Here is a 27,984-nt window from a genome sequence, read left to right as displayed (position 1 = left end):
ACTGTTTCACACTGGAAGCTTTTATTATCCTCATTCCTCACAGCAGCTTCACGCACTAAAACTACATTACCCATGAATCATCGGGAATCACAACAAACGTGCCAAACATTTCTCTCATTGAAACCGGGATGTTAATTCTTGCTGCGACATGAGGTATCCAAATTATTTATATTTCACTTATCACAACGTTTAACTTGTGTTTATGTTGTCTCGTGCATTTGAACGTTCACTATTTTCGGTGTTTGGTTTCCTGTCAGCGTTCGCCGTGTGTTAGCCTTCCTGTGCGCTAATGTTAGCAAACATGCTAATGTGTTTACTTTGCTAATTTAATGTAGAATGTCTTAATTTCAGAGGTGTGTTCTTTTAGTTTCCGAGATATGGACGTTGCAGGTTAAATTTTAGTTTACACAGCTAATATTACACAGTTGTAGCAATAAACAGACAAAAAGCTCTTTTTAAATAAATGCTAGCTATTTGTGAAGCGTACAGTCGTTATTTATCCACAGTCACAGTATATGTGTACTTCGTTTAAAGTGTCTGATAAATGATGAAGGGTGAAAATCAGTACGACAGGTCCTGGTTCTGATATCAAAAGCCTCATTTAACAGATACTGGTCAGGCCCATGTCCAAAAGTTTGCACATTTAGTTGGACAAAGTAGGTTTTGTCATGACTGATCAATACAGAGAGCAACAATCTGTCCATTGTCAGTGTTGTAGGCCTGCAATTATAATTCACTTTCATTGTTGAATTTGGCCTTGTTTAAAGAATATTGTGCTCTATTAAAGTTCAAAGTGGGATCAAAGCTGTCATTGTGGCAGACGGATAGTCACAAAGAGCATTTTGATGGAGCCTTTTGTGGTGCATTGCTTTGGTCATGACCCAGCATGCAGGTGCCTCAGAGCCGAGGACACCAGTGGTTGGAGAGGTCCGGGGGATGCCTGCATTTCAGCTGGTTGCAACAGGCAAATGGTTACTTTTAATAGGTAGGAATGGACTCGTATGCATCCGGGTTCCAAGATGGTTCTATAGTGTGATGTAATGCTGGAATGGCACAGCAGGACTACATGCTCTCAGACCTGAGAGATTGGTTATGAGTAGTGGAGAAAAACTTTACCTTAATTGACCCCTGTGTTTAATGACCTAACAGCATGACATGGCCTCAATGGTGATGTCTGTTTGGGGGCTTCAGTGACCTTCCTATACTGTGGAGAATACTTCTGTTGTTATTCTGAACAAAGTATGTTTTTTCAAAAGTATGACATTTTGGTATGCCAGGAAATAAAAGACTACTTGTCATTTTATTATGTGCACTATCTGTATTAAACATCAGAAGTCTACAAATTGAAACTGTGGTGCTAACCAGTATGTGGTGGAATCTCTGTCTCCTACATAAGTTCCTATATAAGTACAATTAAATGTGTGGAAGGAAAGGTTAAATGTGCATCTGCAAGGTAGTATTTATAGTATGTTCTGCCTGACTGAGGACCTCGAGACCTTCTTGTGTAGATGCATGGCTTGACCAGTGGTCTGTAGTGGAAGCATATTTAGGATGTCAAGCAGCAAAAATGACCACTTTTTCACATCTTGGAACCACAAAATAAACAGCCTTTGTGACTAATACATGCTCATCAGTTAGCAAAATAGGTGATATATTTTCCTTCAAATGACTAATCCACTAAGTCAGCATTTTCTAATGTGGCATAAAATATAGCATTGCACACGACATCACCTTTATGGGAAGAAAAAGGAAGATCAGTAGTGATCTGTTTGCCTGTATTAATATACAGAGAAGGGCAAAGATTTGATGCTGCTGATACTCAAAAAAGTGGTTTATGGGTGGGGTGGGATGGGTTGGGCAATTTTGGTGGCAGAAGTCTTCAGTTTATTTTCCTTTTGTCTCATTCATTAGAATTTGTGCCTTATGAGATAAAGATCTGATGAAAGTAAAACAAATTTCTGGCATCTTATTACTCCAGATGACGCATGAGGCATACCAGAGTAGAGCCCAACCGATATATTGGCCGGCCGATATTATCGGCCGATATAAGCCCTTTTCAAAGTACTCACTATCGGCCGAAATTTTGCCGATAGAATGCAGCAACAAGAGGTACAAGATCAGATGTATTTCACAACTCTTTTTAAGGATATGTATTTGCTAATTTCACAAAGGTTGATTGCATTTTTTGAACTTGAAAATTGTTCTCTGTTATAAAGTTAATCAATATGAGGACAAAGCTTCAGCTTTTAGCTCATACCTTTTTTGTTAAGGGTCCAAAAAAGAACATTTTATTCATTAAAAAAAAATAATAATAACATCATCGGCTGATTTATCGTCTATCGGCAAATCAGCCGATTTATCAATTATCTGCAATTTTTTCATCCAAATATCATTATCAGCATCGGCCTCAAAAATCCATATCGGTCGGGCTCTATACCAGAGCACCTATTAGTTAATATACGGTCCATCTGGAAAGTATTCACAGCGCTTCACGTTTTCCATTTTAAAACACCCCAAATCATTACAAGAGCAGGTCCTACTGAATGTGTATCCGCCCTCTGTGTACATTTGTGTAAGGCGCTGCATTCTGATTGCCTTGTTGAAGGCCTTTTTGTACAGGTGAATCAGAGTGAAAGTTGCAGCTGCACTAAAAAAAAAGATGCACAAATTTAAAAAATAGAAAAAAAAACACCTTGACATGCTGTTCTGGTGTGTCTCTCCAGTTTAACTGAAACTTAAGTTTGCTGCACTTTCTATTGACGTGTCTCCCAATCTAGTCCAATGTGGAAGGATTTTTTTTTTCTTCGTGATTTGCAAGTTCATTTTTAATATGGAAAATTAATAAATATAGTATTTTCCTGTTTGGTAAGATGTACTTTGCACAGTTGAGAAGCAGTGTTGTGCATGTGATAAATTGAGTGTTATTCTGTTTATTCATGATAAATAATACAACACTGTCCTCAAATGGTTTTCGTCTGAAGGCCACACTTATCTTTGAGTTAAATCTATATTACAAAGTCTGTTTTGGAAATAAAATAATTTCATAAGACTGGAAGAGCAATTATTAACATGCATCCCTCCCAAAGGTCTGAAACACAGCATTGTGTGCCCCATTTTATGTATTCAGCCCCAAATTGTGCATTTTCCAATTCCATTTTTTTTTAATATCCTTGCATTAGTACATCAGCGAGCAGTGTCATGGTGGAGTGGTTGGCTATAAGGCTTGTAAGATCATAAGGCAGACTAAAACTGAAGGCAGAATTTTTTCCTGACATGGTAACTCTCCACTAATAGTGCAGCAGATTAGAGAATATTTACAGATAAATCTTTCAAATGGTGATACAAACACCAAATTCAGCACAAATACTCCTTAGACATTACAGTTTTGAAAAAGCAGACTATCCATTTGATTTTTCAATAGGCACCCAGGTAGGGGTCAATGAAGAAGTACACAGCGGTCAAAATTCAAAGATGCTCCTAACATATTGAAAACTATATCGCATCATTCGTCTGATTATACAGATTCCAAAAAGGTATAGTTTGGACTATCTTTAACTGAATGTTATGAAGTTATGGGGTAAAAACAGCAAACATGTTGACAAAGGTCAATTTCAGCTTGTTGCTCCAATTTTGGCAAAATGTGATACAAATTATTGGTTGAGCTAATAAGATTAATAAATTGAATAGTTTTGACCATGTTGAATGTTTAGCCTACTGTCCAAAGTGAAGGTCAAACAATCAACGTCTATTGGATTCTATGACATATAACATATAGGGATGTGAATCTTACAACAACTCACGATTCAATTCGATTCCGATTCTTGGGGTGACGATTCAATTCAGAATCGATTTTTGATTGAAAGAACTCTGAGAAATAGTTATTACTTAAAAAAATGTTTGTTTAAGAAAATGCAGCTTTATAAGGTTAATCAAGTGATTCTAAAGATGTAAATTTACTTATCTGCTTTGCTCATTCAGAGTTGGCTGGCAGTTTAGCGAAGTGATAGAGTGTGCGCTGGTCAGTATTCAGCAGAGACTGCTGTTCCGCTTCTTTTAGCTCCGGGTGATGGTGTAGCATGTGGGCTTGCAGATTTAAAGTGTTTCCGAAGTACTTGACTTTCATTTTGCAGATTTTGCACACTGCATAAGTCATGTCAAGCTCCTTCTTACGCAGCAAATAATAAAATCCAAAATGCGCCCAAACATTTGCCTTCAGCAAAGCCGGTGTTGGCTGAATTAGCTCTTCATCCGCCATGCTAAGCTGCAGCTCACGAATGTTTGAAGCACGCCGGACCCTCCCCTCACGGGGACGCTGTAGTACGGAGGCCGTTGCCTGACAAACAGTACACGCAGTGAGTAAGCAAGAAAATGTTTTAAAAAAATGCTTTTTAAAAATCGATTCTTGGACATTTTGGATCGATTCAGAATCTTAATAAATAAGAATCACGATTCGGACGTGAATCGATCTTTTTCCAGCACCCCTAATAACATATATGTCACATGATAACTAAGTATGACACATGGTGCAAACTATTCCTTTTTAAAACCCTATTCACTCAACTAATAATTTGCATAAATTCCATACATTTGAATAATGATAAGAGGAAATAAACCTTTTATGGTGTTCAGCAGGATTCATGGTATGAGCCTTTCATTGCTGATGCATATGATGAGACTTTTGTTATCAGCTCTTGCAGCTGAGAGGACTAATAATGAGGGGTCGATACACTGAGTCTATTCAGTGCCAGAGGCGGCTTCAAACTCAGTTTATCATTTGTAAAGTGTGGGAGGAGCTTTGGCTTCCAGCTGCCTGCTTCAGGTCTCATCTGTGGAGATTTATCAGACTACAGTAGCTCTGAGGTAGGACATCCCTCAGTGTTTTCATCATTATGTGAAAGTGTGAAGAGAAATTTTCTGTCTTTATTCATGTTGATGCGTTTGCTACTGAGTGAGTAAAGGGGAAGTAACACTGAGGGTGGGGGGGATGCTATCCAAACCTGCTCAGCTGGCAGGTGGTGTAATTTCACTTTTCTTCTGCTGACATCAGGTTATGACTGACAGTTATTTTTACATCATGCACACACACACACACACACATACACATCTAACATTTAAGCTGTGCTTTTGGGCTATAAATCAGTATTATCTTTGCTGGCGTTTCATAGTGAAAATCTTATCAGTGCAAACACATTCTGTGCGATCGTACATGCTAAAGACATTTTGGGTTTTTCCGCTGTTTATAGTAGAATATTTTAATCCTCCTCCACAGAGTGTGGGAGTATGTAATTGGAGCGTCCGTGTGTCTGGATCATATAGGACAAGCTACAACATAAACTGCTGAACAGATCTGCATGAAATTTGCCATGTTTCTCTGTAGTGAACTTTGTCAAATAATTTTGAATAAGAACTTGTGACCCTTGACATGGTTTGTTCCTTGGTACTGCAGACAGCAGCAAGAGAACAAGCTGCAGCACCACCTACTGAATAAAATGTACATCTGAAATCTTACACAATTAAAACACTGCCAGTGATTCTTGTCTTCTGAACGATTAACTCTGTAACTTGGCGGGGACGTTGGCTGCAGGGTGTCCCACATCTCCCACCCCTTCTTGCTGTGTTCATAAGGTGTCGCTCTCTCGTTCTCTGTAGGCTTTGTATCCTGTAGCCAGCTATGGCACCAGGAGATGTCCTTCCTGACCATGCCAAGCAGCTGAAGTGTAAAGAGAAGCGACCTGGAAGCAGGAGCTCGAAAGCAGACTGTGAGCCCGATGGTTCCTTCATCTTTGAGGCTCATGAAGCGTGGAAGGACTTCCATAATTCCCTGAGACATTTCTACGACGTTGGGGAACTCTGTGACATTACGCTGAAGGTTGGTCGCTCTTTTTGCTAAAGTGACAGCATGACTTAACCAACCTTAAATTTTTTTGTTTATTTTTATTCACTGCTGTTGTTTGATTGACTCCTATAATGATGAATTCAGTTTTTTCTGTGTGAGTTTAGCAGTTTGTTGGAATCTAACTTCAGTGTTGAGGGTAATTACATTTTTCTTGTTTGGTTTATTTAGATTTGCTTTACCCTCTCTGGCTGCATACATTGCAGTATTCCATTTTCATGGTCTTACTGTGTTGTGGGCTGTCTTGGGTAATTAATAATTCTATATTTGTGTTTGTAGGTTGGCAGCAGATTGATACCATGTCACAAGCTAGTGCTGGCTTGTGTTATCCCATACTTCAGGTATGTTTTGTTCTTATCTCTTGAACCTGGAAAATGATTACATCTTTTAATGCAGTGCTGAGGTTTATTTATTTGGGGGGATTAGGGGATTTTAGAATCAATTAAAAATTTGTGGAACTTAGTCTGTAGGTGTAATGCAGTGACTTCACATAATGTAAATGGTTTGTGTGTGTTTTCCCACAGGGCGATGTTTCTGTCTGACATGTCGGAGGCCAAACAGGAACTGATTGAGATCAAGGATTTTGACGGTGACGCCATCCAGGACCTGGTGCACTTTGCTTACTCCTCCAAGCTCACGTTAACTGTGGATAATGTTCAGCCGCTACTTTATGCTGCTTGCATCCTTCAGGTACACAAACACACAGAAGTCTGTGAGCACTGCTCACATAGATTTCATTTTTATTGGATTCAGTGACAGGGGCAGCTTAGTGGTGCTCAGTTATTTTGGAATTCAAAGTGTAGTGATAACATCAGCTGCCTGGCTTCTTTCCTGCCTGAACTCTTTAGGTGGAGTTGGTAGCGAGGGCCTGCTGTGAGTACATGAAGGCCCACTTTCATCCCACCAACTGCCTGGCAGTTCGTACATTTGCCGAAAGTCATAATCGTGTGGATCTGATGGACATGGCTGACCGCTACGCATGCGAGCACTTCACTGAGGTAGTGGAGTGTGAGGACTTCACATGTGTGTCGCCTCAACACCTGCGTACCCTTTTGTCCTCCAGTGATCTAAACATCCATTCAGAGACACAGGTGTACAATGCAGCAGTCAAGTGGCTGAAAGCTAACCCCCAGTACCACGAGGCCTGGCTAGACCAGATCATGTCTCAGGTCAGAGATGGCACCCTTCAGTGTGTTAGACCTGATTAGTCAGGTTTATAAAGTGTGACGTGGATCCTGACAACTTGCAATTCACTTTGTGCCCAGGTGCGCCTCCCCCTGCTCCCCGTGGAGTTCCTGACAGGAACAGTGGCTAAGGATGAGATGATCAAGGGGAACCTGAGTTGTCGAGACTTGCTGGATGAAGCGAGGAACTACCACCTCCATCTCAGCAACAAGCCAGTGCCGGACTTTGAGTATTCAGTACGCACCATACCCCGAAAACACACTGCAGGTAGGACTTACATGATGGCTGTCAGATTTGCTCAGATGACATTTGATGCGTGAATTCCTGTCAGTATTTTTAAGATGTATAAAAAAAATAAATGCCTTTTATAAGACTGTTGATCTGTGAAATGTTGTTTAACTACTGTAGGTGTTTTGTTCTGCGTGGGTGGCCGGGGTGGTTCTGGTGACCCATTTCGTAGCATCGAGTGTTATTCCATAACCAAGAACAGTTGGTTTTTTGGACCTGAGATGAACAGCAGACGGCGCCATGTGGGTGTGATATCTGTAGGAGGTAAGAGGTTTTTGGCAGAAAACACAAAGGCAATGTTTGAGGATATGACAGTAAAAAGCTGGATTTTAATCCATGAAATGAGTAATGAATATTCATGTAACTTTGTAATTTTAAATTAATAGTAGACTGAGATTGTGGTCCGTGTTCCTGCTCGACAGAGGTGTCTGTATGATCAGTTAATTCTGTCACTGGACATTTGTGCAATCCAACAAAACATAAAAGCTTTAAAAAAAATTTTGTTGTGATGTTGTCATTGAGGTAGAACATGCCCCATATCTCACTTCAACTTCTCCCCCCCAAAAAATACCCCCTTATCCAGCAAAGTGAGTTCTCAAATTTTCCACTGTCTGGAGACCTACCTCAAAGCTACAAACCCACTAAGACATGATAATCAAAATCCTTTATTTTACTCATCCTGTTCATTCACTTCATTAGCAGTTGAAGCTCACGTATGTTCAAAGATCCAATGACGTTTTCCATCCAACAAAGTAATCCCCTGACTCTATGAAAGGCCCCACTTTGCATTGCCTGGATCCTACCCGTCTGGCTTGGTACATCTGTGTGATCAACTCATGGCATAACAGAATTGTCATTCCTGCCACCATTTCATTTTTATTTTTCTGTTTTGCCAAGCTTTCTCTTTTTACAAACACGGATCCCCACCTCTTTTCCCTCTCCGAGTCCCTTGACCTTCAAATTTGCCACTGGAGGTGCTGACTCAGACCTTAGTCTTCATCCTCAGGCAACAAACATGTCTGCCTTCCCTTGCCAAGGTCCATTTCCCTCTGTGACATTTTTAGTTGGTCTTGTCTGATAAGTATGCTGTCTTGTACAACATTGTGTTATATTTCTGTTGTTGATGTCTCAGTAATTACAGTAGTTCTTGTCTGTGAAATTCTCAATTGAATGAGAATTCCAGACCAAAGTTGATGTGTGTTGTGGCCAATGTGCAGCCCGCTGAGACATCATGTGAATTTGGAATAAAGAAATAAAACAGATCGGAACAAATTTGATCCATTTTACTGTCACTAGTGTTGAGCGTGGGAGCTGTGTGAAATATGACATGTTTGTGCATTCCTACTGTCATGGCATGGCATTTTGGAAAGAAATACGCTTTTTATTACAAATGGGCTTGCTATTTTCTGTCATTGATGTTATGTATTTACGGAAGAATCAATTGCAGAGGGGAAGGCTGTATGCTAGGAACAACGCAGAAAAATTTTTAAAAAAAATCAACATCAATCAATCAAACTTTATTTGTATAGCCCTTTACAACAGTGACTACTGAACCAAAGTGCTTCACATCAGTGCATAAAATCAACAACAAATGAACAGCCACAATAAAACTATGTACTAAAAGCAACTCTGAACAAATAGATTTTTAGTTTAGCTTTGAACAGAGATAGAGTACTTATCAAGCACAACTCAATGGGCAAAGAGTTCCAAAGTCTAGGCCCAGCCACCGCAAATAATCGAACATTTTGGCAAGGGGGTGCACAGCCGAAACAAGGCAGAATGGCGCTCCTATTTCCGGTTTAGAAAAACTCCTGCTGAGCATATTGATGAACTGTGATTAACTGTTCTGTCATATATATTTTAGTATCAGTTTTATCTCTTCCACTCCTAATTGTATTTCTAATCCATAATATTATCTATGAGTAGCATGTTTTGTTTTTAATGCAGTATTCCTTGTCAGTACAACTAAGACCCATATATTATTGGAACCATCATTTGTCAGTTCACATTGGTTATTGTTGGATACTGAATCTGATCTTTTTTTTTGCTTGTCGCTGCCATTGACAAGTTGTACATCAGATGATTACACTCATGTGCAGACTTGCTTCACAACTGCGTGATCTTTGTGTGCCTAGGTAAGGTTTATGCTGTTGGCGGACATGATGGTAATGAACATCTAGGAAACATGGAGATGTTTGACCCCCTCACCAACAAGTGGATGATGAAAGCTTCCATGAACACTAAGAGGTACACAGATGATCGTACACACACTGTATTTGGGGTAAATTGTATGAACTGGGAACAGATGCTCTATCAACTACTTTAGGACAATCACAAAGTGCATATTGCCACCAAAACTTGGGCTTCCCTGCCACCATATGTAGATCTGTGCTTTGATATATTTTATATGCACTATTGGAGATGCATCAAAAACATTTGTACCATGCTGACTCCTTGTTAGAGATTCAGGTCTTATTTATTCATGAGAAATTGACAAAATCCTTGGAAAACTCATTTTACAATATTAAAGAAAGTTTAACATTAAATGATCTACCTTGTTATCCAGGTTCCAGTTGTTATCTGAGCCAGATTGTTTTCTCTGTCTGGTATCCAGATCCACAACAAGATTCAGTTGGTTCTCCTTTTTTGCTGTCCTTTTGAGGAAACAAACAGATTTAACTGAATGCTACCAATTCTGCCAAGAAGAGACCTAAACTCTGTAAGTGAGATAGAGTATCTCGTCAATAGTTTTACATCCTCATTGAAGACAACTTTGGATGCTGTAGCTCCTCTAAAAAAGAGAGCTTTAAATCAGAAGTGCCTGACTCCGTGGTATAACTCACAAACTCGTAGCTTAAAGCAGATAACCCGTAAGTTGGAGAGGAAATGGCGTCTCACTAATTTAGAAGATCTTCACTTAGCCTGGAAAAAGAGTCTGTTGCTCTATAAAAAAGCCCTCCGTAAAGCTAGGACATCTTTCTACTCATCACTAATTGAAGAAAATAAGAACAACCCCAGGTTTCTTTTCAACACTGTAGCCAGGCTGACAAAGAGTCAGAGCTCTATTGAGCTGAGTATTCCATTAACTTTAACTAGTAATGACTTCATGACTTTCTTTGCTAACAAAATTTTAACTATTAGAGAAAAAAATTACTCATAACCATCCCAAAAACGTATCGTTATCTTTGGCTGCTTTCAGTGATGCCGGTATTTGGTTAGACTCTTTCTCTCCGATTGTTCTGTCTGAGTTATTTTCATTAGTTACTTCATCCAAACCATCAACATGTTTATTAGACCCCATTCCTACCAGGCTGCTCAAGGAAGCCCTACCATTATTTAATGCTTCGATCTTAAATATGATCAATCTATCTTTGTTAGTTGGCTGTGTACCACAGGCTTTTAAGGTGGCAGTAATTAAACCATTACTTAAAAAGCCATCACTTGACCCAGCTATCTTAGCTAATTATAGGCCAATCTCCAACCTTCCTTTTCTCTCAAAAATTCTTGAAAGGGTAGTTGTAAAACAGCTAACTGATCATCTGCAGAGGAATGGTCTATTTGAAGAGTTTCAGTCAGGTTTTAGAATTCATCATGGTACAGAAACAGCATTAGTGAAGGTTACAAATGATCTTCTTATGGCCTCGGACAGTGGACTCATCTCTGTGCTTGTTCTATTAGACCTCAGTGCTGCTTTTGATACTGTTGACCATAAAATTTTATTACAGAGATTAGAGCATGCCATAGGTATTAAAGGCACTGCGCTGCGGTGGTTTGAATCATATTTGTCTAATAGATTACAATTTGTTCATGTAAATGGGGAATCTTCGTCACAGACTAAAGTTAATTATGGAGTTCCACAAGGTTCTGTGCTAGGACCAATTTTATTCACTTTATACATGCTTCCCTTAGGCAGTATTATTAGACGGTATTGCTTAAATTTTCATTGTTACGCAGATGATACCCAGCTTTATCTATCCATGAAGCCAGAGGACACACACCAATTAGCTAAACTGCAGGATTGTCTTACAGACATAAAGACATGGATGACCTCTAATTTCCTGCTTTTAAACTCAGATAAAACTGAAGTTATTGTACTTGGCCCCACAAATCTTAGAAACATGGTGTCTAACCAGATCCTTACTCTGGATGGCATTACCCTGACCTCTAGTAATACTGTGAGAAATCTTGGAGTCATTTTTGATCAGGATATGTCATTCAAAGCGCATATTAAACAAATATGTAGGACTGCTTTTTTGCATTTACGCAATATCTCTAAAATCAGAAAGGTCTTGTCTCAGAGTGATGCTGAAAAACTAATTCATGCATTTATTTCCTCTAGGCTGGACTATTGTAATTCATTATTATCAGGTTGTCCTAAAAGTTCCCTAAAAAGCCTTCAGTTAATTCAAAATGCTGCAGCTAGAGTACTGACGGGGACTAGAAGGAGAGAGCATATCTCACCCATATTGGCCTCTCTTCATTGGCTTCCTGTTAATTCTAGAATAGAATTTAAAATTCTTCTTCTTACTTATAAGGTTTTGAATAATCAGGTCCCATCTTATCTTAGGAACCTCGTAGTACCATATCACCCCAATAGAGCGCTTCGCTCTCAGACTGCAGGCTTACTTGTAGTTCCTAGGGTTTGTAAGAGTAGAATGGGAGGCAGAGCCTTCAGCTTTCAGGCTCCTCTCCTGTGGAACCAGCTCCCAATTCAGATCAGGGAGACAGACACCCTCTCTACTTTTAAGATTAGGCTTAAAACTTTCCTTTTTGCTAAAGCTTATAGTTAGGGCTGGATCAGGTGACCTTGAACCATCCCTTAGTTATGCTGCTATAGACGTAGACTGCTGGGGGGTTCCCATGATGCACTGTTTCTTTCTCTTTTTGCTCTGTATGCACCACTCTGCATTTAATCATTAGTGATCGATCTCTGCTCCCCTCCACAGCATGTCTTTTTCCTGGTTCTCTCCCTCAGCCCCAACCAGTTCCAGCAGAAGACTGCCCCTCCCTGAGCCTGGTTCTGCTGGAGGTTTCTTCCTGTTAAAAGGGAGTTTTTCCTTCCCACTGTAGCCAAGTGCTTGCTCACAGGGGGTTGTTTTGACCGTTGGGGTTTTACATAATTATTGTATGGCCTTGCCTTACAATATAAAGCGCCTTGGGGCAACTGTTTGTTGTGATTTGGCGCTATATAAAAAAATTGATTGATTGATTGATTGAAGAGTGGTCAAATGTCCAACCACAATTCTGCCAGAAGCTTGTTGAGGCTACCAACATGTCTGGTTAAAGTTGCTGAGTTATATTCACCAAATATTAGAGGTTGTCTGTATATTTTTGACCCTGTATGGAAAAAAACGTGTCTGGCGTTGGCAGAAGTGTGTAGTAAGGGACGGTGACTGTGTCAAAGTAATGACACTACTTGGTAGAGACCTTTCCAAGCTTTAAGTAGATATGATTCATGTGAGTATCTTGCTTGTTAATGAAAAAACTGTGTAGGAGGCAGAGATTTTCAGCCAGCCCTCATGGTTTTATGCTTTTTGTTCAAATTGTGTGCTTAATTACATAGAAATCCCACCTTGTGTACAAAGTTGTCAAAACTTGTTGATTTTTCTGCTTTACAAATGTGTGCAAACTCACTGATTTTTACAACCCCTGGCAAAAATTATGGAATCACCAGCCTCGGGGAGGATGTTCATTCAGTTGTTTAATTTTGTAGAAAAAAAAAGCAGATCACAGACATGACACAAAACTAAAGTCATTTCAAATGGCAACTTTCTGGCTTTAAGAAACACTATAAGAAATCAGGAAAAAAAAAAATTGTGGCAGTCAGTAACGGTTACTTTTTTAGACCAAGCAGAGGGAAAAAAATATGGACTCACTCAATTCTGAGGAAAAAAATCACCCTGTAAATTTTCATCCCCAAAACTAACACCTGCATCAAATCAGATCTGCTCGTTAGTCTGCATCTAAAAAGGAGTGGAGAGCTCTTGCACCAAGTGGACTGACATGAATCATGGCTTCAACACGAGAGATGTCAATTGAAGCAAAGGAGAGGATTATCAAACTCTTAAAAGAGGGTAAATCATCACGCAGTGTTGCAAAAGATGTTGGTTGTTCACAGTCAGCTGTGTCTAAACTCTGGACCAAATACAAACATGGGAAGGTTGTTAAAGGCAAACATACTGGTAGACTAAGGAAGACATCAAAGCGTCAAGACAGAAAACTTAAAGCAATATGTCTCAAAAATCGAAAATGCACAACAAAACAAATGAGGAACGAATGGGAGGAAACTGGAGTCAACGTCTGTGACCAAACTGTAAGAAACCGCCTAAAGGAAATGGGATTTACATACAGAAAAGCTAAACGAAAGCCATCATTAACACCTAAACAGAAAAAAACAAGCTTACAATGGGCTAAGGAAAAGCAATCGTGGACTGTGGATGACTGGATGAAAGTCATATTCAGTGATGAATCTCGAATCTGCATTGGGCAAGGTGATGATGCTGGAACTTTTGTTTGGTGCCATTCCAATGAGATTTATAATGATGACTGCCTGAAGAGAATATGTAAATTTCCACAGTCATTGATGATATGGGGCTGCATGTCAGGTAAAGGCACTGGGGAGATGGCTGTCATTACATCATCAATAAATGCACAAGTTTACTTTTCTTATCCCATCAGTTGAATGTTTTTAAAATTGAAGGATGTTTGGGGATGATATCATTTTTCAAGATGATAATGCATCTTGCCATAGAGCAAAAACTGTGAAAACATTCCTTGCAAAAAGACACATAGGATCAATGTCATGGCCTGCAAATAGTCCGGATCTTAATCCAATTGAAAATCTTTGGTGGAAGTTGAAGAAAATGGTCCATGACAAGGCTCCAACCTGCAAAGCTGATCTGGCAACAGCAGTCAGAGAAAGTTGGAGCCAGATTGATGAAGAGTACTGTTTGTCACTCATTAAGTCCATGCCTCAGAGACTGTAAGCTGTTACAAAAGCCAGAGGTGGTGCAACAAAATACTAGTGATGTGTTGGAACGTTCTTTTGTTTTTCATGATTCTATAATTTTTTCCTCAGAATTGAGTGATTCCATATTTTTTTCCCTCTGCTTGGTCTAAAAAAGTAACCGTTACTGACTGCCACAATTTTTTTTTCCTGATTTCTTATAGTGTTTCTTAAAGCCAGAAAGTTGCCATTTGAAATTACTTTAGTTTTGTGTCATGTCTGTGATCTGCTTTTTTTTTACAGAATTAAACAACTAAATGAACATCCTCCGAGGCCGGTGATTCCATAATTTTTCCCAGGGGTTGTAGATGAATACCTCACATAAAAGGCATAGCCAGCTGCTGGCACCGTTCCTTGGTGACATGAAGTAGACACAGAGTACGTTGGGTAATTTGCAGAAGCCTCGTCTGCTTTGAGTGACGACGTGTGTGTTTCTTAGGAGGGGCATTGCATTGGCTGCTCTTGGTGGTCCCATCTACGCTATTGGTGGTCTGGATGACAACTCCTGCTTCAACGACGTGGAGCGCTACGACATCGAAAGTGACCGATGGAGTGCCGTGGCTCCAATGAACACACCCCGAGGAGGAGTGGGATCTGTGGCTTTGGGGGTTAGACTAAAGAATCAGTTAGCATGTCAGTGTGATTTATACAGCAAGTTTCTATCAGCTGGAAGGAATCAATCCGATGTTATTGTGATAATACACATTAATGTGTCATGACACAAAGCAGGTTGGATTCTTGTCTCGGCACAACTCACTGTGTGTTTTTGCTTCTATCCCAAAGAATCTGATGTAATCGCGAAGAAGACTCAATGTCAAGCATGTAAGCCAGAGTTCTCAAATTGGTTCCAGAAAGGGCCGAGAGGCTGCAGGTTTTCTGTGCAACCAGCCACTCCAGCAGGTGATTTCACTGATTAACTGATTTCACCTGCTCAAAGTGATGTTAATCAGTGAAATCACCTGCTGGAGTGGGTGGTTGCACAGAAAACCTGCACCCTCTTGGCCCTTTCTGGAACCGGTTTGAGACTGCTGGTGTAAGCCATTATTTTCTACTCTCTTCTCCCCAGAGTTATGTGTATGCTGTGGGAGGTAACGATGGTGTGGCATCACTGTCCAGTGTGGAGAGATTTGACCCCCACCTCAACAAGTGGACAGAGGTCAAAGAAATGGGTCAGCGACGGGCTGGAAACGGAGTCAGCAAACTCAACGGCTGCCTTTATGTAGTGGGTAAGAAGAGAAACTCTAATTTTGAGCAATAAAACGCTCTCCTGAGCTAATGTCCTTAACAGAATCATTTATTTGGTTAAAAAACCAAAGAAAAAATCCTGTGTAATAATACTCTTTGAGAGAGAAGCGTATTGGGTAACAAAAATCTTGTAAATACTGTTTTTGTTTTTTTGTGATTATTCCACTTTATTGGGTATCATGTTTAGGAAACGTCCTGTCACATGCTTCTGAGTTACACACAAATAATTCTAAACCCTGATGTCTGAATCAGGAAAACCAAATGCTCATGATCGGTAGCTGTCTGGTTACTGATTTACTGAGAAATCACAAGGGTGACATTTTATTGCACCACTTCAGTTTGAAGTCTCTTAAGGTTAATTAAAATTTAGACCATTCCGATTGTGACATTTGGTTAAGCTTATCTGTGTCTTAGAGTGGATCGAATAAATTGTTCCTGTTAGTTACATCATAATCAAAGAGCACCTGAATTTTGTTTCCTATTTGCATGCACCCTTTAATCTTCGGATTTTCAGAGGCTGTCTTACAGTATTTTTGTAGGTTTCAGATCATTTTCAGTTGGCTCTTCTATTTCCCGAAGGTGGCTTCGATGACAATTCACCCCTGAGCTCCGTGGAGCGCTTTGACCCGCGGATGCACCGCTGGGAGTACGTGTCCGAGCTGACCACGCCACGCGGGGGAGTCGGCGTGGCCACAGTGATGGGGAGAGTGTTCGCAGTCGGAGGCCACAACGGAAACATCTACCTGAACACTGTCGAGGCTTTTGAACCTCGAATGAACAGGTGAGAACACTGATAAAAATGTAATCTTATTTCACATTTGATGTGCGATGTATGAGTAGAAGCAAGTTTCACTGGAGAGAATTTATTGCAACAATGCAAATAAACAATATCTAATAAATTGGAGAAGCCCACAAACTGTGCATGTAACCATGAAGTCATGTTGTGATGCGTGTTGTGAATATTGTACTGACAATAGAATGCAGTTCAATAAAACAGGAAAACGCAAGTATCACTTGTTTTCTTCACAATCTTATTTGTAATTTATTCAGTTTATAGAGCGCCAACTCATGACAGTGTTGCCCCAAGGCGCTTCACACAAAACGCAAAAATAATTAAAATGAATTAAAAGACACAATTAAAAAAGAAATATTAAAATAAATAAAAAGCATAATGACAACAATAAAAAGCATTGTGACAAATATGCTAACTAAATGAGAGGGAGAACAGATGCGTCTTCAATCTGGCTTTAAAAGTGTCCACAGAATCGGACTGCTTTATTGATGCTGGAAGACAGTTCCACAGGAAGGGGGCATGATAGGGAGAAAGTTCTTTGCCCCACAGACCTTTTATTCACCCTAGGAACACAAAATAGTCCTGCATCCTGCTAGCGCAAGGCCTCGACCGGGACGTAGGGTTTTACTAAGTCAGCCAGGTAGGAAGGTGCCAGTCTGTGAACAGTTTTTTAGGCTAGTAGGAAAACCTTGTTGAGCACTGACATTGTCCGCCTTTGTGTTTTTGTTTTTCTGTCCAGATGGGAGCTGGTGGGTTCGGTGTCACACTGCCGCGCTGGAGCCGGGGTAGCCGTGTGCTCGTCTCACGTGAGCCAGATCAGGGACGTCGGCCAAGGCTCCAGCAATGTGGTCAACTGCATGTGATCGGCGGCCCGCCTCCCATGTGACTGTCTGTTTGTCAGGCCACCAATCAGACGAGAACACTGCACACAACACGAAGCACACAGTCAGTGACAGACGGTGCAGTCAGTGTAACTGGTTCCACATGTTGATGTTCATTCAGCCTGCACGCGCTCCCTGATCAATATGACAGCGGTTTGACTGACGTCTGAGAGGACTGGCGTTTTTTTTTTTTTTTTTTTTTTCTGAGCCGTCTAATGAGACATGTTAAGCCTCCTCCCTCCACTCTTGCTGCTATAACTTGCTGTCAGTGACGCTGTATTTTTGTACTGTATCTTCTTTTGTTTTAATTTTTGGACTCTGGTGCAAAAGAGCTGAATTTAAATTCAGAATTTCAGAGTTATTACAAACACTTTAAGGCTGCAGTTGTTTTCACAATATGGAGATTTTTGGGTTTTTCCAGTATGTTGTTTTTTTTTTCTTCTGAAACCGTTTTCCACAGTGTTGACAATTTATTTGATCAAACAGCATCAGAGAAGGTGATGTTTCTGATCATAATTGTGTACAAACAATCATTTGCGGCCGATTGGACCAATCAGTTCTCACAACCGCTGCAGGTGCCAAATATCGTAAAGGCCGTCAGTAATTGTAGGACAATGGGACCCAGATCTGGTCCAACCCCCCGCTCAAACCTGAATTGCTGCTTTAAACTGATCAGAGCAATACAGATCACCGCTCCAGTTCAAATTAATTTTTACAATGTCGCTAAAAGTTTGTTGAAACTGGCACAAAAGGATTTTTTTGAAACAGAATATTTGATGATAGCTGGACTGTCAGAGGCCCGAATCACACATGTGAGATTCAACCGAGATTTGTCTCTGCAAATGGTTCAGTTCTATTTTAATATACAGAGATTTTGTATCATAAAACCTGTGTATCTTTGGTATTATACTTTACTATCTAACTGGTTGCTGTGCACTATTTTCCTAGAATAGATGTGAACCCTGGATATATTTTTGTGATAAATTTCATGTTGTTCATATTATATGCAAGTTTTGAGATGTTTATTTAACATGCAGGTCTGCTTAGGGTTTTTTAAAGGAAGTATGATGGTTTTAAAATGCAATATACATGGTATGCAAGTTAAATATTGTGGATTTTATGTTCTATTGTTGATAGTCGTGCAGTGTTAGAAACGTACTGTATCTTTTTCTTAAAGTTGATTTAAGATGCCATCTTTTTAAAGTTAAGACTTTTTTGTTTGTAAAACTGCTGTATTTTCCGATTGCTTTTATCTATCTGGTGTTGGTATCAGTTGATATAATAAAGTTGTGTAAATTTTAGTATTTGGAACCTCCCTGCCGCTCATTGTCATATATGGCTGTCATATATGGCACTCTGGCATTTCTCTTATGGTTTGCTTTGACCGTAAATGTACGTGGATGAAGGAAAACCTGTTTTTAACTTACAAGCTTCTGTTTCCTGTCAGATTCACAGAGTTTATGTAATTATAGTATGTGCAGTAATGAGAACGTGATTATTTCAAGTGTGTTTTTCATCTCTTAAACTGAGTTAAATAGTAACAAATTGAAACTGCCGGTTATTGACATTTGGCGTGTGGCTGTTATAAACTTGTGACTGTGTTTTCACTGAGTTTTATGACTGAAAAAAATTGTTTCATAGCCATTAATTGTGATGTTGAAGAAAGCTAATTATTATTATTATTGGAGTTAGTATGTACTAGAGCCTTGTGCTGTCCACCTCGCACCGCGTCGGCCACGAGTACCTCGGTGCGGTTAAAATAGTATTTCAGTCAGCTATATTTTTCTTTGCAGTATACCATGTTGCAAAAAAAAGGTGTATGTTTACTGCTTTTAGTCTTTGGACTATGGGCGGATGCTAAAAAGAAGTGAACCAAACAGAAGATGCTCAGACGTCTGTAAACAGATAGAACAGATCACACGCTCAGGAAGGTTTACAGAAAACCTTGACGTTGATGGGACGTAGAAATCCTCCCTAAGAGCAGAAACGTCAAGAAGCTGATGGACAGAAGACAAAGAATGTTGCTGCTGCTGCTGCTCGGTCTTGCTGCCCTTCTTGCTGGTGGTATGTTTTATTTTTTGTTTTCTCCTTTGTCAAATCACAAGTTGAATATTCTGCAGAGAAAATGAGTTGGTACTTGAGTCATTTCCAGCTCAGTCATATTTTAAGACCGTTTTTGGTGTCTGCGGGTGATTGAACTAACTTATTTGTATTGACCGATATGAAAAATCAAATTTATCCCATTGTATAATTTTAAAATGGGGGGGGGGGGCATCCATCCATCCATTAATTTTCTAAACCCGCTTATTCCACTTAAAAGGTAGCTGGGGTGCTGGAGCCTATCTCAATTTTTATTGGGTGACAGGTGGCATGCCCCACAGGGTGCTAGTCCATTGCAGTGGTGTTAAGCCAGATTTGATTTTTTTTTTTTTTTAAGCTATTTTGTGGGATTTTTTTTTTACATTTTGTTGTAGGTCAGATCAGGCCCTTGGGGCAAAACCACATTTTGCACACATTACAAAGGCATGGCTACAGTAGAAGAGGTTATGGGTATTGGACTGGCTCGTGTAGAGAATGTATGGAGGATTTTGAAGGAAAAAAATATGTATCTATGACAAACAGACAAAATAATACCTGAAATACTCCATTGCTTGGTATCCTCAATGTCAAATGGCAAAATTGCGAAGTGGTTCAGCATCCCAACTAACTTTTATTTTAATGTGTTGCAGGCCCTAAAAGCAGGAATGGATTACATTAACAAATGAAATTACGTTGACCACACTCAGCATGAAATATCTTGGATTCAGACGATCTGCAATGAAATAAGTCAATGTAGCAATCAGTAGTTTTTGCATTTTCCATACCATCCCAACGTTTTCTGATTTGGGGTTGTACTACTTCTAAATTACCCCAACAGAACATAAGGTTGGACAATTGCCTTATTTCTATCACAAAATTGTTTACAATACAGTAAATAGTTTTGCTTTCTTGTGGTCATTCACCTCGATACAGCTCTGTGTAAACTGCGTGACGTTGTCATGTCTGGAAAAACTGTTAAAGTCAAACATTAAACCCAAAACTGATGTGAAAACACTGAGCATGTACTGGCATAGTTGGACATTGTGAACTGTCATGAGACTTTTATGACTGATTCACATATAGATGATTCATTCGCCCTTTGAAGTTATATATGAACTGTTCAACATTTTTGGGTGATTCTTAGACTACGGGCACTTTTATGTCCCTTGATCATATTTTATGAAAAAAAAGGGGGAAATTTCACACTTTTATAGTTATCTTTACAATGAAAGTGTTTTAAGAAATTTGTCCTAGTAGTCTATGATGACTTTTTCACCTTTTTTCAGCATCATTATATGCAAATATTGCCGTTTTGTGCTTGTCCCACACCCAGACTTATGATCTTCAATGATAAAAATGAATAGTAAACAAACGTTTTTTCTAATGTTTTAAAATATCTCAATAAAATATCAGTAAAATGATCAAAACATAATTGGGGTATTCAATGTCATACAACTGTTGTGATTTTTTTTTAAACAAAATGTAGTTGTCCCACACTATTGCTGTAATTTCCACCACAACAATAATGTCCCTTTAAAAAGTTTGTATGAAAGATTGTGTGGGTAGTTTCTATGGAGATAAACAGTAACATCAGAGCACATGTATATAGCGCCAAATCACAACAAACAGTTGCCCCAAGGCGCTTTATATTGTAAGGCAATGGTGTGGTGGAAATTACATTTACAAGGCCAATAGTGCCCGTAGTTAAAGAATCACCCTTTTATTTGTAGAGCAGAAAATATTTAATTTCCTCATTTTAAATGGATTGCATTTATACAACCCCTGGCAAAAATTATGGAATCACCGGCCTCAGAGGATGTTCATTCAGTTTAATTTTGTAGAAAAAAAGCAGATCACAGACATGACACAAAACTAAAGTCATTTCTGGCTTTAAGAAACACTATAAGAAATAAGGAAAAAAAAAAATTGTGGCAGTCAGTAACGGTTACTTTTTTAGACCAAGCAGAGGGGAAACAAATATGGAATCACTCAATTCTGAGGAAAAAATTATGGAATCATGAAAAACAAAAGAACGCTCCAACACATCACTAGTATTTTGTTGCACCACCTCTGGCTTTTATAACAGCTTGCAGTCTGAGGCATGGACTTAATGAGTGACAAACAGTACTCTTCATCCATCTGGCTCCAACTTTCTCTGATTGCTGTTGCCAGATCAGCTTTGCATGTACCATTGTACATTGCATGTCCCTACGCCTTCGGGTCCTTATCATGGACCATTTTCTTCAACTTCCACCAAAGATTTTCAATTAGATTAAGATCCGGACTATTTGCAGGCCATGACATTGACCCTATGTGTCTTTTTGCAAGGAATGTTTTCACAGTTTTTGCTCTATGGCAAGATGCATTATCATCTTGAAAAATGATTTCATCATCCCCAAACATCCTTTCAAGTGATGGGATAAGAAGTGTCCAAAATATCAACGTAAACTTGTGCATTTATTGATGATGTAATGACAGCCATCTCCCCAGTGCCTTTACCTGACATGCAGCCCCATATCATCAATGACTGTGGAAATTTACATGTTCTCTTCAGGCAGTCATCTTTATAAATCTCATTGGAACGGCACCAAACAAAAGTTGCAGCATCATCACCTTGCCCAATGCAGATTCGAGATTCATCGCTGAATGTGACTTTCATCCAGTCATCCACAGTCCACTATTGCTTTTCCTTAGCCCATTGTAACCTTGTTTTTTTCTGTTTAGGTGTTAATGATGGCTTTCGTTTAGCTTTTCTGTATGTAATTCCCATTTCCTTTAGGCGGTTTCTTACAGTTCGGTCACAGACGTTGATTCCAGTTTCCTCCCATTCGATCCTCATTTGTTTTGTTGTGCATTTTCGATTTTTGAGACATATTGCTTTAAGTTTTCTGTCTTGACGCTTTGATGTCTTCCTTGGTCTACCAGTATGTTTGCCTTTAACAACCTTCCCATGTTGTTTGTATTTGGTCCAGAGTTTAGACACAGCTGACTGTGAACAACCAACATCTTTTGCAACACTGCGTGATGATTTGCCCTCTTTTAAGAGTTTGATAATCCTCTCCTTTGTTTCAGTTGACATCTCATGTTGGAGCCATGATTCATGTCAGTCCACTTGGTGCAACAGTTCTCCAAGGTGTGATCACTCCTTTTTAGATACAGACTAACGAGCAGATCTGATGTGATGCAGGTGTTAGTTTTGGGGATTAAAATTTACAGGGTGATTCCGTAATTTATTCCTCAGAATTGAGTGAGTCCATATTTTTTCCCCTCTGCTTGGTCTAAAAAAGTAACCGTTACTGACTGCCATAATTATTTTTCCTGATTTCTTATAGTGTTTCTTAAAGCCAGAAAGTTGCCATTTGAAATGACTTTAGTTTTGTGTCATGTCTGTGATCTGCTTGTTTTCTACAAAATCAAACAACTGAATGAACATCCTCCGAGGCTGGTGATTCCATAATTATTGCCAGAGGGTTGTATAGCGCTTTTCCATCTGCATCAGGCGCTCAAAGCACTTTACACATCAATACCTCACATTCACTCTGATGTCACGGTGCTGCCATGCAAGGCACCCACTACACACCGGGAGCAACTACGGGATGAAGGACCTTGCCCTAGTTGTAGGACCCTTAGTGATTTTCCGGTCAGGCTGGGATTTGAACCAAGGATCCTGTGATCTCAAGCCCAACGCTTTAACCACTAGACCATCACCTCCTCTAATACCTAATATCTCCCCATGTCCCTGTCTCGGTACGCAGATAATCCTGCTGTACTTGCCTCTCTTAAAATATAGTATCAATTTTGACTTCACATCAAATGTGTTTCTGCTTCTCCTCTTGGCCCATTATGTAAGAATCACCTCTTTCCTCCCTCCTTCTTAGACACTGCAGTTCATCTATGGTGTAAGAAGGGCATTACAGTCCATCCAGAAAGTATTCACAGCACTTTTTTCCACATTTTTATTACAGCCTTATTACAAAATGGATGAAATTAATTTTTCCCCTCAATATTCTACACACAATACGCCATAATGACAATGTGAATTTTTTTTTTGATTTTTGCAAATTTATTATATATATATATATATATATATATATATATATATATATATATATATGAGAGATAGTCGACTCACCTCCACGCACAGCTGGAGAGGGGCTGGATGCTTCATTTTTCTGGCGTTGCCCACGGGGAGAGGTGAAGAGCTGGGGTCGCATTGCTTGTTGCTCCACAGCTCAGTCGCCATGTGTTGGAGTTCACTCCAGTGAACGAGAGGGTCGCGTCCCTACGCCTTCGGGTCGGGGACAGGTCTCTCACCGTTGCCTCGGCCTACGGGCCGAGCAGCAGTGCAGAGTATCCAACCTTCTTGGAGTCCCTGGGAGGGGTACTAGATAGCGCTCCAACTGGGGACTCCATTGTTCTCCTGGGGGATTTCAACGCCCACGTGGGCGGTGACAGTGAGACCTGGAGGGGGGTGATCGGGAAGCATGGCCTCCCTGATCTGAACCCAAGTGGTGTTCAGTTGTTGGACTTCTGTGCTAGTCACAGTTTGTCCATCATGAACACCATGTTCGAGCACAAGGGTGTCCATAAGTGCACGTGGCACCAGGACACCCTGAGCCGGAGGTCGATGATTGACTTTGTAGTCGTATCATCTGACCTTCGGCCACGTGTCTCGGACACTCGAGTGAAGAGAGGGGCAGAGCTGTCGACCGATCACCACCTGGTGGTGAGTTGGATCCGCTGGGAGGGGAGGAAGCCGGTCAGACCTGGCAGGCCCAAACATATCATGAGGGTCTGCTGGGAACGACTGGCGGAACCCTCTGTCAGCGAGGTCTTCAACTCCCACCTCCGGGAGAGCTTCTCCCAGATCCCGGGGGAGGTTGGAGACATGGAGTCCGAGTGGACCATGTTCTCCACCTCCATTGTCGATGCGGCCACTTGTAGCTGTGGTCACAAGGTCTCTGGTGCCTGTCGCGGCAGCAATCCCCGAACCCGGTGGTGGACGCCGGAAGTAAGGGATGCCGTCAAGCTGAAGAAGGAGTCCTACTTATCTTTGTTGGTAGGTGGGACCCCGGAGGCAGCTGACAGGTACCGGCAGGCCAAGCGTGCCGCAGCCCGTGCGGTCGCAGAGGCAAAAACTCTGGGTCTGGGAGGAGTTCGGGGAGGCCATGGAGGAGGACTATCGGTCAGCCTCAAAGAGATTCTGGCAAACCGTCCGACGCCTCAGGAGGCAGAAACAGCTCTCCACCAGCACTGTTTACGGTGCGGGTGGGGAGCTGTTGACCCTGACTGGGGATGTTGTCAGGTGGTGGAAGGAATACTTCGAGGATCGCCTCAATCCCATCGTCACGTCTTCCGAAGAGGAAGCAGAGACTGGGGACTCAGAGGCGGACTCATCCATTACCCAGGCCGAAGTCACCGAGGTGGTTAGAAAGCTCCTTGGTGGCAAGGCTCCTGGGGTGGATGAAATCCGTCCTGAGTACCTTAAGTCTCTGGATGTTGTGGGACTGTCTTGGCTGACACACCTCTGCAACATCGTGTGGCGATTGGGGACAGTGCCTCTGGATTGGCAGACCGGGGTGGTGGTCCCTCTGTTTAAGAAGGGGGACCGGAGGGTGTGTTCCAACTATAGGGGGATCACACTCCTCAGCCTACCCAGTAAGGTCTATTCCAGAGTACTGGAGAGGAGAATTCGACCGATGGTCGAACCTCGGATTCAGGAGGAGCAGTGTGTTTTTCGTCCTGGTCGCGGCACACTGGACCATACCATTGGGTGCTCAAGGGTTCATGGGAGTTCGCCCAACCAGTCCACATGTGTTTTGTGGATCTGGAGAAGGCGTTCCACCATGTCCCTCGGGGCACCCTTGGGGGGGGGGGGGGGGGGGGGTCCAGTGTCCTTTGCTAATGGCTATCCGGTCCCTGTATGACTGCAGCAGGAGCTTGGTTCACATTGCCGGTAGTAAGTCAAACCTGTTTCCAGTGCACGTTGGCCTCCGCAAGGGCTGCCCTTTGTCACCGGTTCTGTTCATTATTTTTATGGACAGAATTTCTAGGCGCAGCCAGGGTGTAGAGGGGGTCTGGTTTGGGAACCACAGAATCTCCTCTCTGCTGTTTGCGGACGATGTGGTTCTGTTGGCTTCGTCAAATCAGGACCTTCAGCGTGCACTGGGGCGGTTTGCAGCCGAGTGTGAAGCGTCCGGGATGAAAATCAGCACCACCAAATCCGAGGCCATGGTTCTCGACTGGAAAAAGGTGCTTTGCCCTCTTCAGGTCGGTGGAGTGTCCTAGCCTCAAGTGGAGGAGTTTAAGTATCTCGGGGTCTTGTTCACGAGTGAGGGATGGATGGAGCGTGAGATCGATAGACGGATCGGTGCAGCGTCTGCAGTGATGCGGTCGCTGTATCGGACCGTCGTGGTGAAGAGAGAGCTGAGTAGGGGGGCAAAGCTCTCGATTTACTGATCGATCTATGTTCCAATCCTCACCTATGGTCATGAGATTTAGCTCATGACCGAAAGAATGAGATCACGAGTACAAGCGGCCGAGATGAGTTTCTTCCGCAGGGTGGCTGGGCGCTCCCTTAGAGATAGGGTGAGAAGCTCGGTCACTCGGGAGGAGCTCAGAGTCGAGCCAATGCTCCTGCACGTCGAAAGGAGTCAGTTGAGGTGGTACGGACATCTTTTCCGGATGCCCCCTAGACACCTCGCTGGAGAGGTGTTCCGGGCACGTCCCATTGGGAGGAGGCCCTGGGGAAGACCCAGGACACGCTGGAGGGACTACATATCTTGGCTGGCTTGGGAATGCCTTGGGGTTCCCCCGGAGGAGCTGGGGGAGGTGTGTGTGTGGATCGGGAGGTCTGGCCGGCTTTGCTTGAGCTTCTGCCCCCGCGACCCGACTCCGGATAAAGCGAAAGAAAATGGATTTATATATAAAAACTAAGATCACATAAGTATTCATAGCCTTGAGCTCAGGTACATCCTGTTTCCACTGATCATCCTTGAGATGTTTCTACGGCTTAATAGGAGTCCACCTGGGGTAAATTCAGCTAATTGGACATGATTTGGAAAGGCACACACCTGTCTACATATAAGGTCCTAAAGTTGACAGTGCATGTCAGAGCACAAACCAAGCATGAAGTCAAAATAAGTGTCTGTAGACCTCTGAGACAGGATTGTCTTGAGGCACAAATCTGGGGAAGGGTACACAAACATTTCTGCTGCTTTGAAGGTCCCAATGAGCACAGTGGCCTCCATCATCTGTAAATGGAAGAAGTTCAGATCCATCAGGACTCTTCCTAGAACTGGCCGCCCATCTAAAGTGACCAGGGGAGAAGGGCTTTAGTTAGGGAGGTGACAAGTTGAGTTCAATGCATCCAATGACATCAGGTGCTACCATACCAGATTTTCCACCATATTGGATAGTACGAAAAAAGAAAAAACAACAAACTGCTATGGTTGATCTTTAGACTAACCCTCCCAATTGTATCTATGGCTTTTGGATTTTTCAAAGCAGACACGCTGTACAGTCGAAGCTACCAAACAGGACCTGAGGTCATATATCTCAGCAATGTTTTGATGTGTCAACCAAACCAAACATGCTACATGGGCTTGGGAATGAATTTTGAAGGAGGAGGAATATATTTAGCAATTTTGTGTGTATGTGTCCTTTCCTCATTTAAAGCACAACCAGTTGAACTGCTAGTTGTACATTAAAATGGACAGTTTATTGTTTTGGGGTTTTTTTTCAGCCCATTGCCAATGTCAGGAAGGTTGGAGACTGTACGAGGGTCGATGTTACTACTTTTCCACTGATGCAAAGACGTGGTTAGAGGCAAATGCGTACTGTTTGGGCCGTAATGCCAACCTGATGAGCATTCAGAACATCCATGAGAGGGTGAGACAACCTACACGAGCTGCCAACATAACCTAAATGAAATCTGGTCAAAGCTTCTCCATGTTTTTACAGTTGATGTGATTTTCTCACATTTCCAGCTCTGGGTGAGCACACAGATCGATGACGATATCTACTGGATCGGCCTGAACGACAGAGTCACGGAAGGAACCTGGGAGTGGTCAGATGGGAGTCCTTATTTAGAGTTCTTGGAGTATGTGATCTTTACTACTACTTCATCGTCAGAAGATAAAACGTAGATTACCTAAAGCTTACCTGTACTTTTTTTGTTGTTTCAGATACTGGAGAAGTGGACAGCCTGACAACTGGCAGGGCAATGAGCACTGTGGTCAAGTGACTGGGAGCAGCAAAGGCCAATGGAATGATGCTAACTGCAACACTGGAAACAAATACATCTGCAGATATCTCAGCAGTATGTGTGCCAGTGTTTCAAACTAGTTTTGCGAAATGCCAGATGAAAAAAACATTTAATGTTGGTGCAGATCTCCAGAAAGCAAAATCTAATTTTTGGCAGGAGTCAAATTTAATGCAAATGGTTTTTCATGAAATTTGATGAGAAATTTGTGTCTGAACATTTTAGAGTGTTTTCAGAAAAATAGATGGGCCGGGGAAACTAGTTGTAGTGCCTTTTTATTGCTTCTATCTCAATCTCAATTTATTTATAAAGCACTTTAAAATGCATACCAACAACCAAAGCGCTGTACAC

The 27,984-nt window shown here is 41.4% G+C and overlaps 2 protein-coding genes across 4 annotated transcripts; both read left to right on the top strand.

Annotated features, from left to right (window-relative positions):
• Positions 1–74: 74 nt before the first annotated feature.
• klhl8 (kelch-like family member 8) lies at positions 75–27,579 on the top strand. 3 transcript variants are annotated; one of them, XR_004566030.1, is made up of 14 exons: positions 75–153; positions 5,650–5,869; positions 6,173–6,234; positions 6,418–6,583; positions 6,742–7,062; positions 7,159–7,345; positions 7,487–7,630; positions 9,502–9,613; positions 14,812–14,980; positions 15,439–15,598; positions 16,197–16,398; positions 17,150–17,396; positions 17,885–17,887; positions 27,569–27,579. XR_004566030.1 is itself a non-coding variant. In XM_034192303.1 (12 exons), exons 2-12 carry the CDS (start codon positions 5,672–5,674, stop codon positions 17,271–17,273), a joined length of 1,845 nt encoding a protein of 614 aa, XP_034048194.1. In that variant the 5' UTR covers positions 75–153; positions 5,650–5,671; the 3' UTR covers positions 17,274–17,499. The 3 variants fall into 3 exon arrangements, 2 of the variants coding, with proteins under 2 accessions (XP_034048194.1, XP_034048195.1); XM_034192303.1 differs by lacking the exons at positions 17,885–17,887; positions 27,569–27,579 and having other exon boundaries at positions 17,150–17,499; XM_034192304.1 differs by lacking the exons at positions 17,885–17,887; positions 27,569–27,579 and having other exon boundaries at positions 5,650–5,873; positions 6,177–6,234; positions 17,150–17,499.
• LOC117529506 (C-type lectin domain family 17, member A-like) lies at positions 26,764–27,545 on the top strand. The gene is made up of 2 exons (XM_034192305.1): positions 26,764–27,260; positions 27,359–27,545. Exons 1-2 carry the CDS (start codon positions 27,081–27,083, stop codon positions 27,515–27,517), a joined length of 339 nt encoding a protein of 112 aa, XP_034048196.1. The 5' UTR covers positions 26,764–27,080; the 3' UTR covers positions 27,518–27,545.
• Positions 27,580–27,984: the final 405 nt, after the last annotated feature.

The sequence above is a fragment of the Thalassophryne amazonica genome, chromosome 17 (assembly GCF_902500255.1).
Source record: "Thalassophryne amazonica chromosome 17, fThaAma1.1, whole genome shotgun sequence".
NCBI lineage: Eukaryota > Metazoa > Chordata > Actinopteri > Batrachoidiformes > Batrachoididae > Thalassophryne > Thalassophryne amazonica.
The sequence above is the reverse complement of the archived record's forward strand: the minus strand, read 5'-3'. Positions and strand labels throughout refer to the sequence as shown.

Excerpts from the sequence above, each read along its gene's own strand:
- klhl8 (XM_034192303.1), top strand. The coding sequence starts at position 5,672 with ATGGCACCAGGAGATGTCCTTCCTGACCATGCCAAGCAGCTGAAGTGT. Across the intron at positions 7,346-7,486 it reads ACCCCGAAAACACACTGCAG|GTGTTTTGTTCTGCGTGGGT; the intron begins GTAGGACTTACA and ends TAACTACTGTAG. Across the intron at positions 15,599-16,196 it reads CGGCTGCCTTTATGTAGTGG|GTGGCTTCGATGACAATTCA; the intron begins GTAAGAAGAGAA and ends TATTTCCCGAAG.
- LOC117529506 (XM_034192305.1), top strand. The coding sequence starts at position 27,081 with ATGGACAGTTTATTGTTTTGGGGTTTTTTTTCAGCCCATTGCCAATGT. Across the intron at positions 27,261-27,358 it reads TTCAGAACATCCATGAGAGG|CTCTGGGTGAGCACACAGAT; the intron begins GTGAGACAACCT and ends TCACATTTCCAG.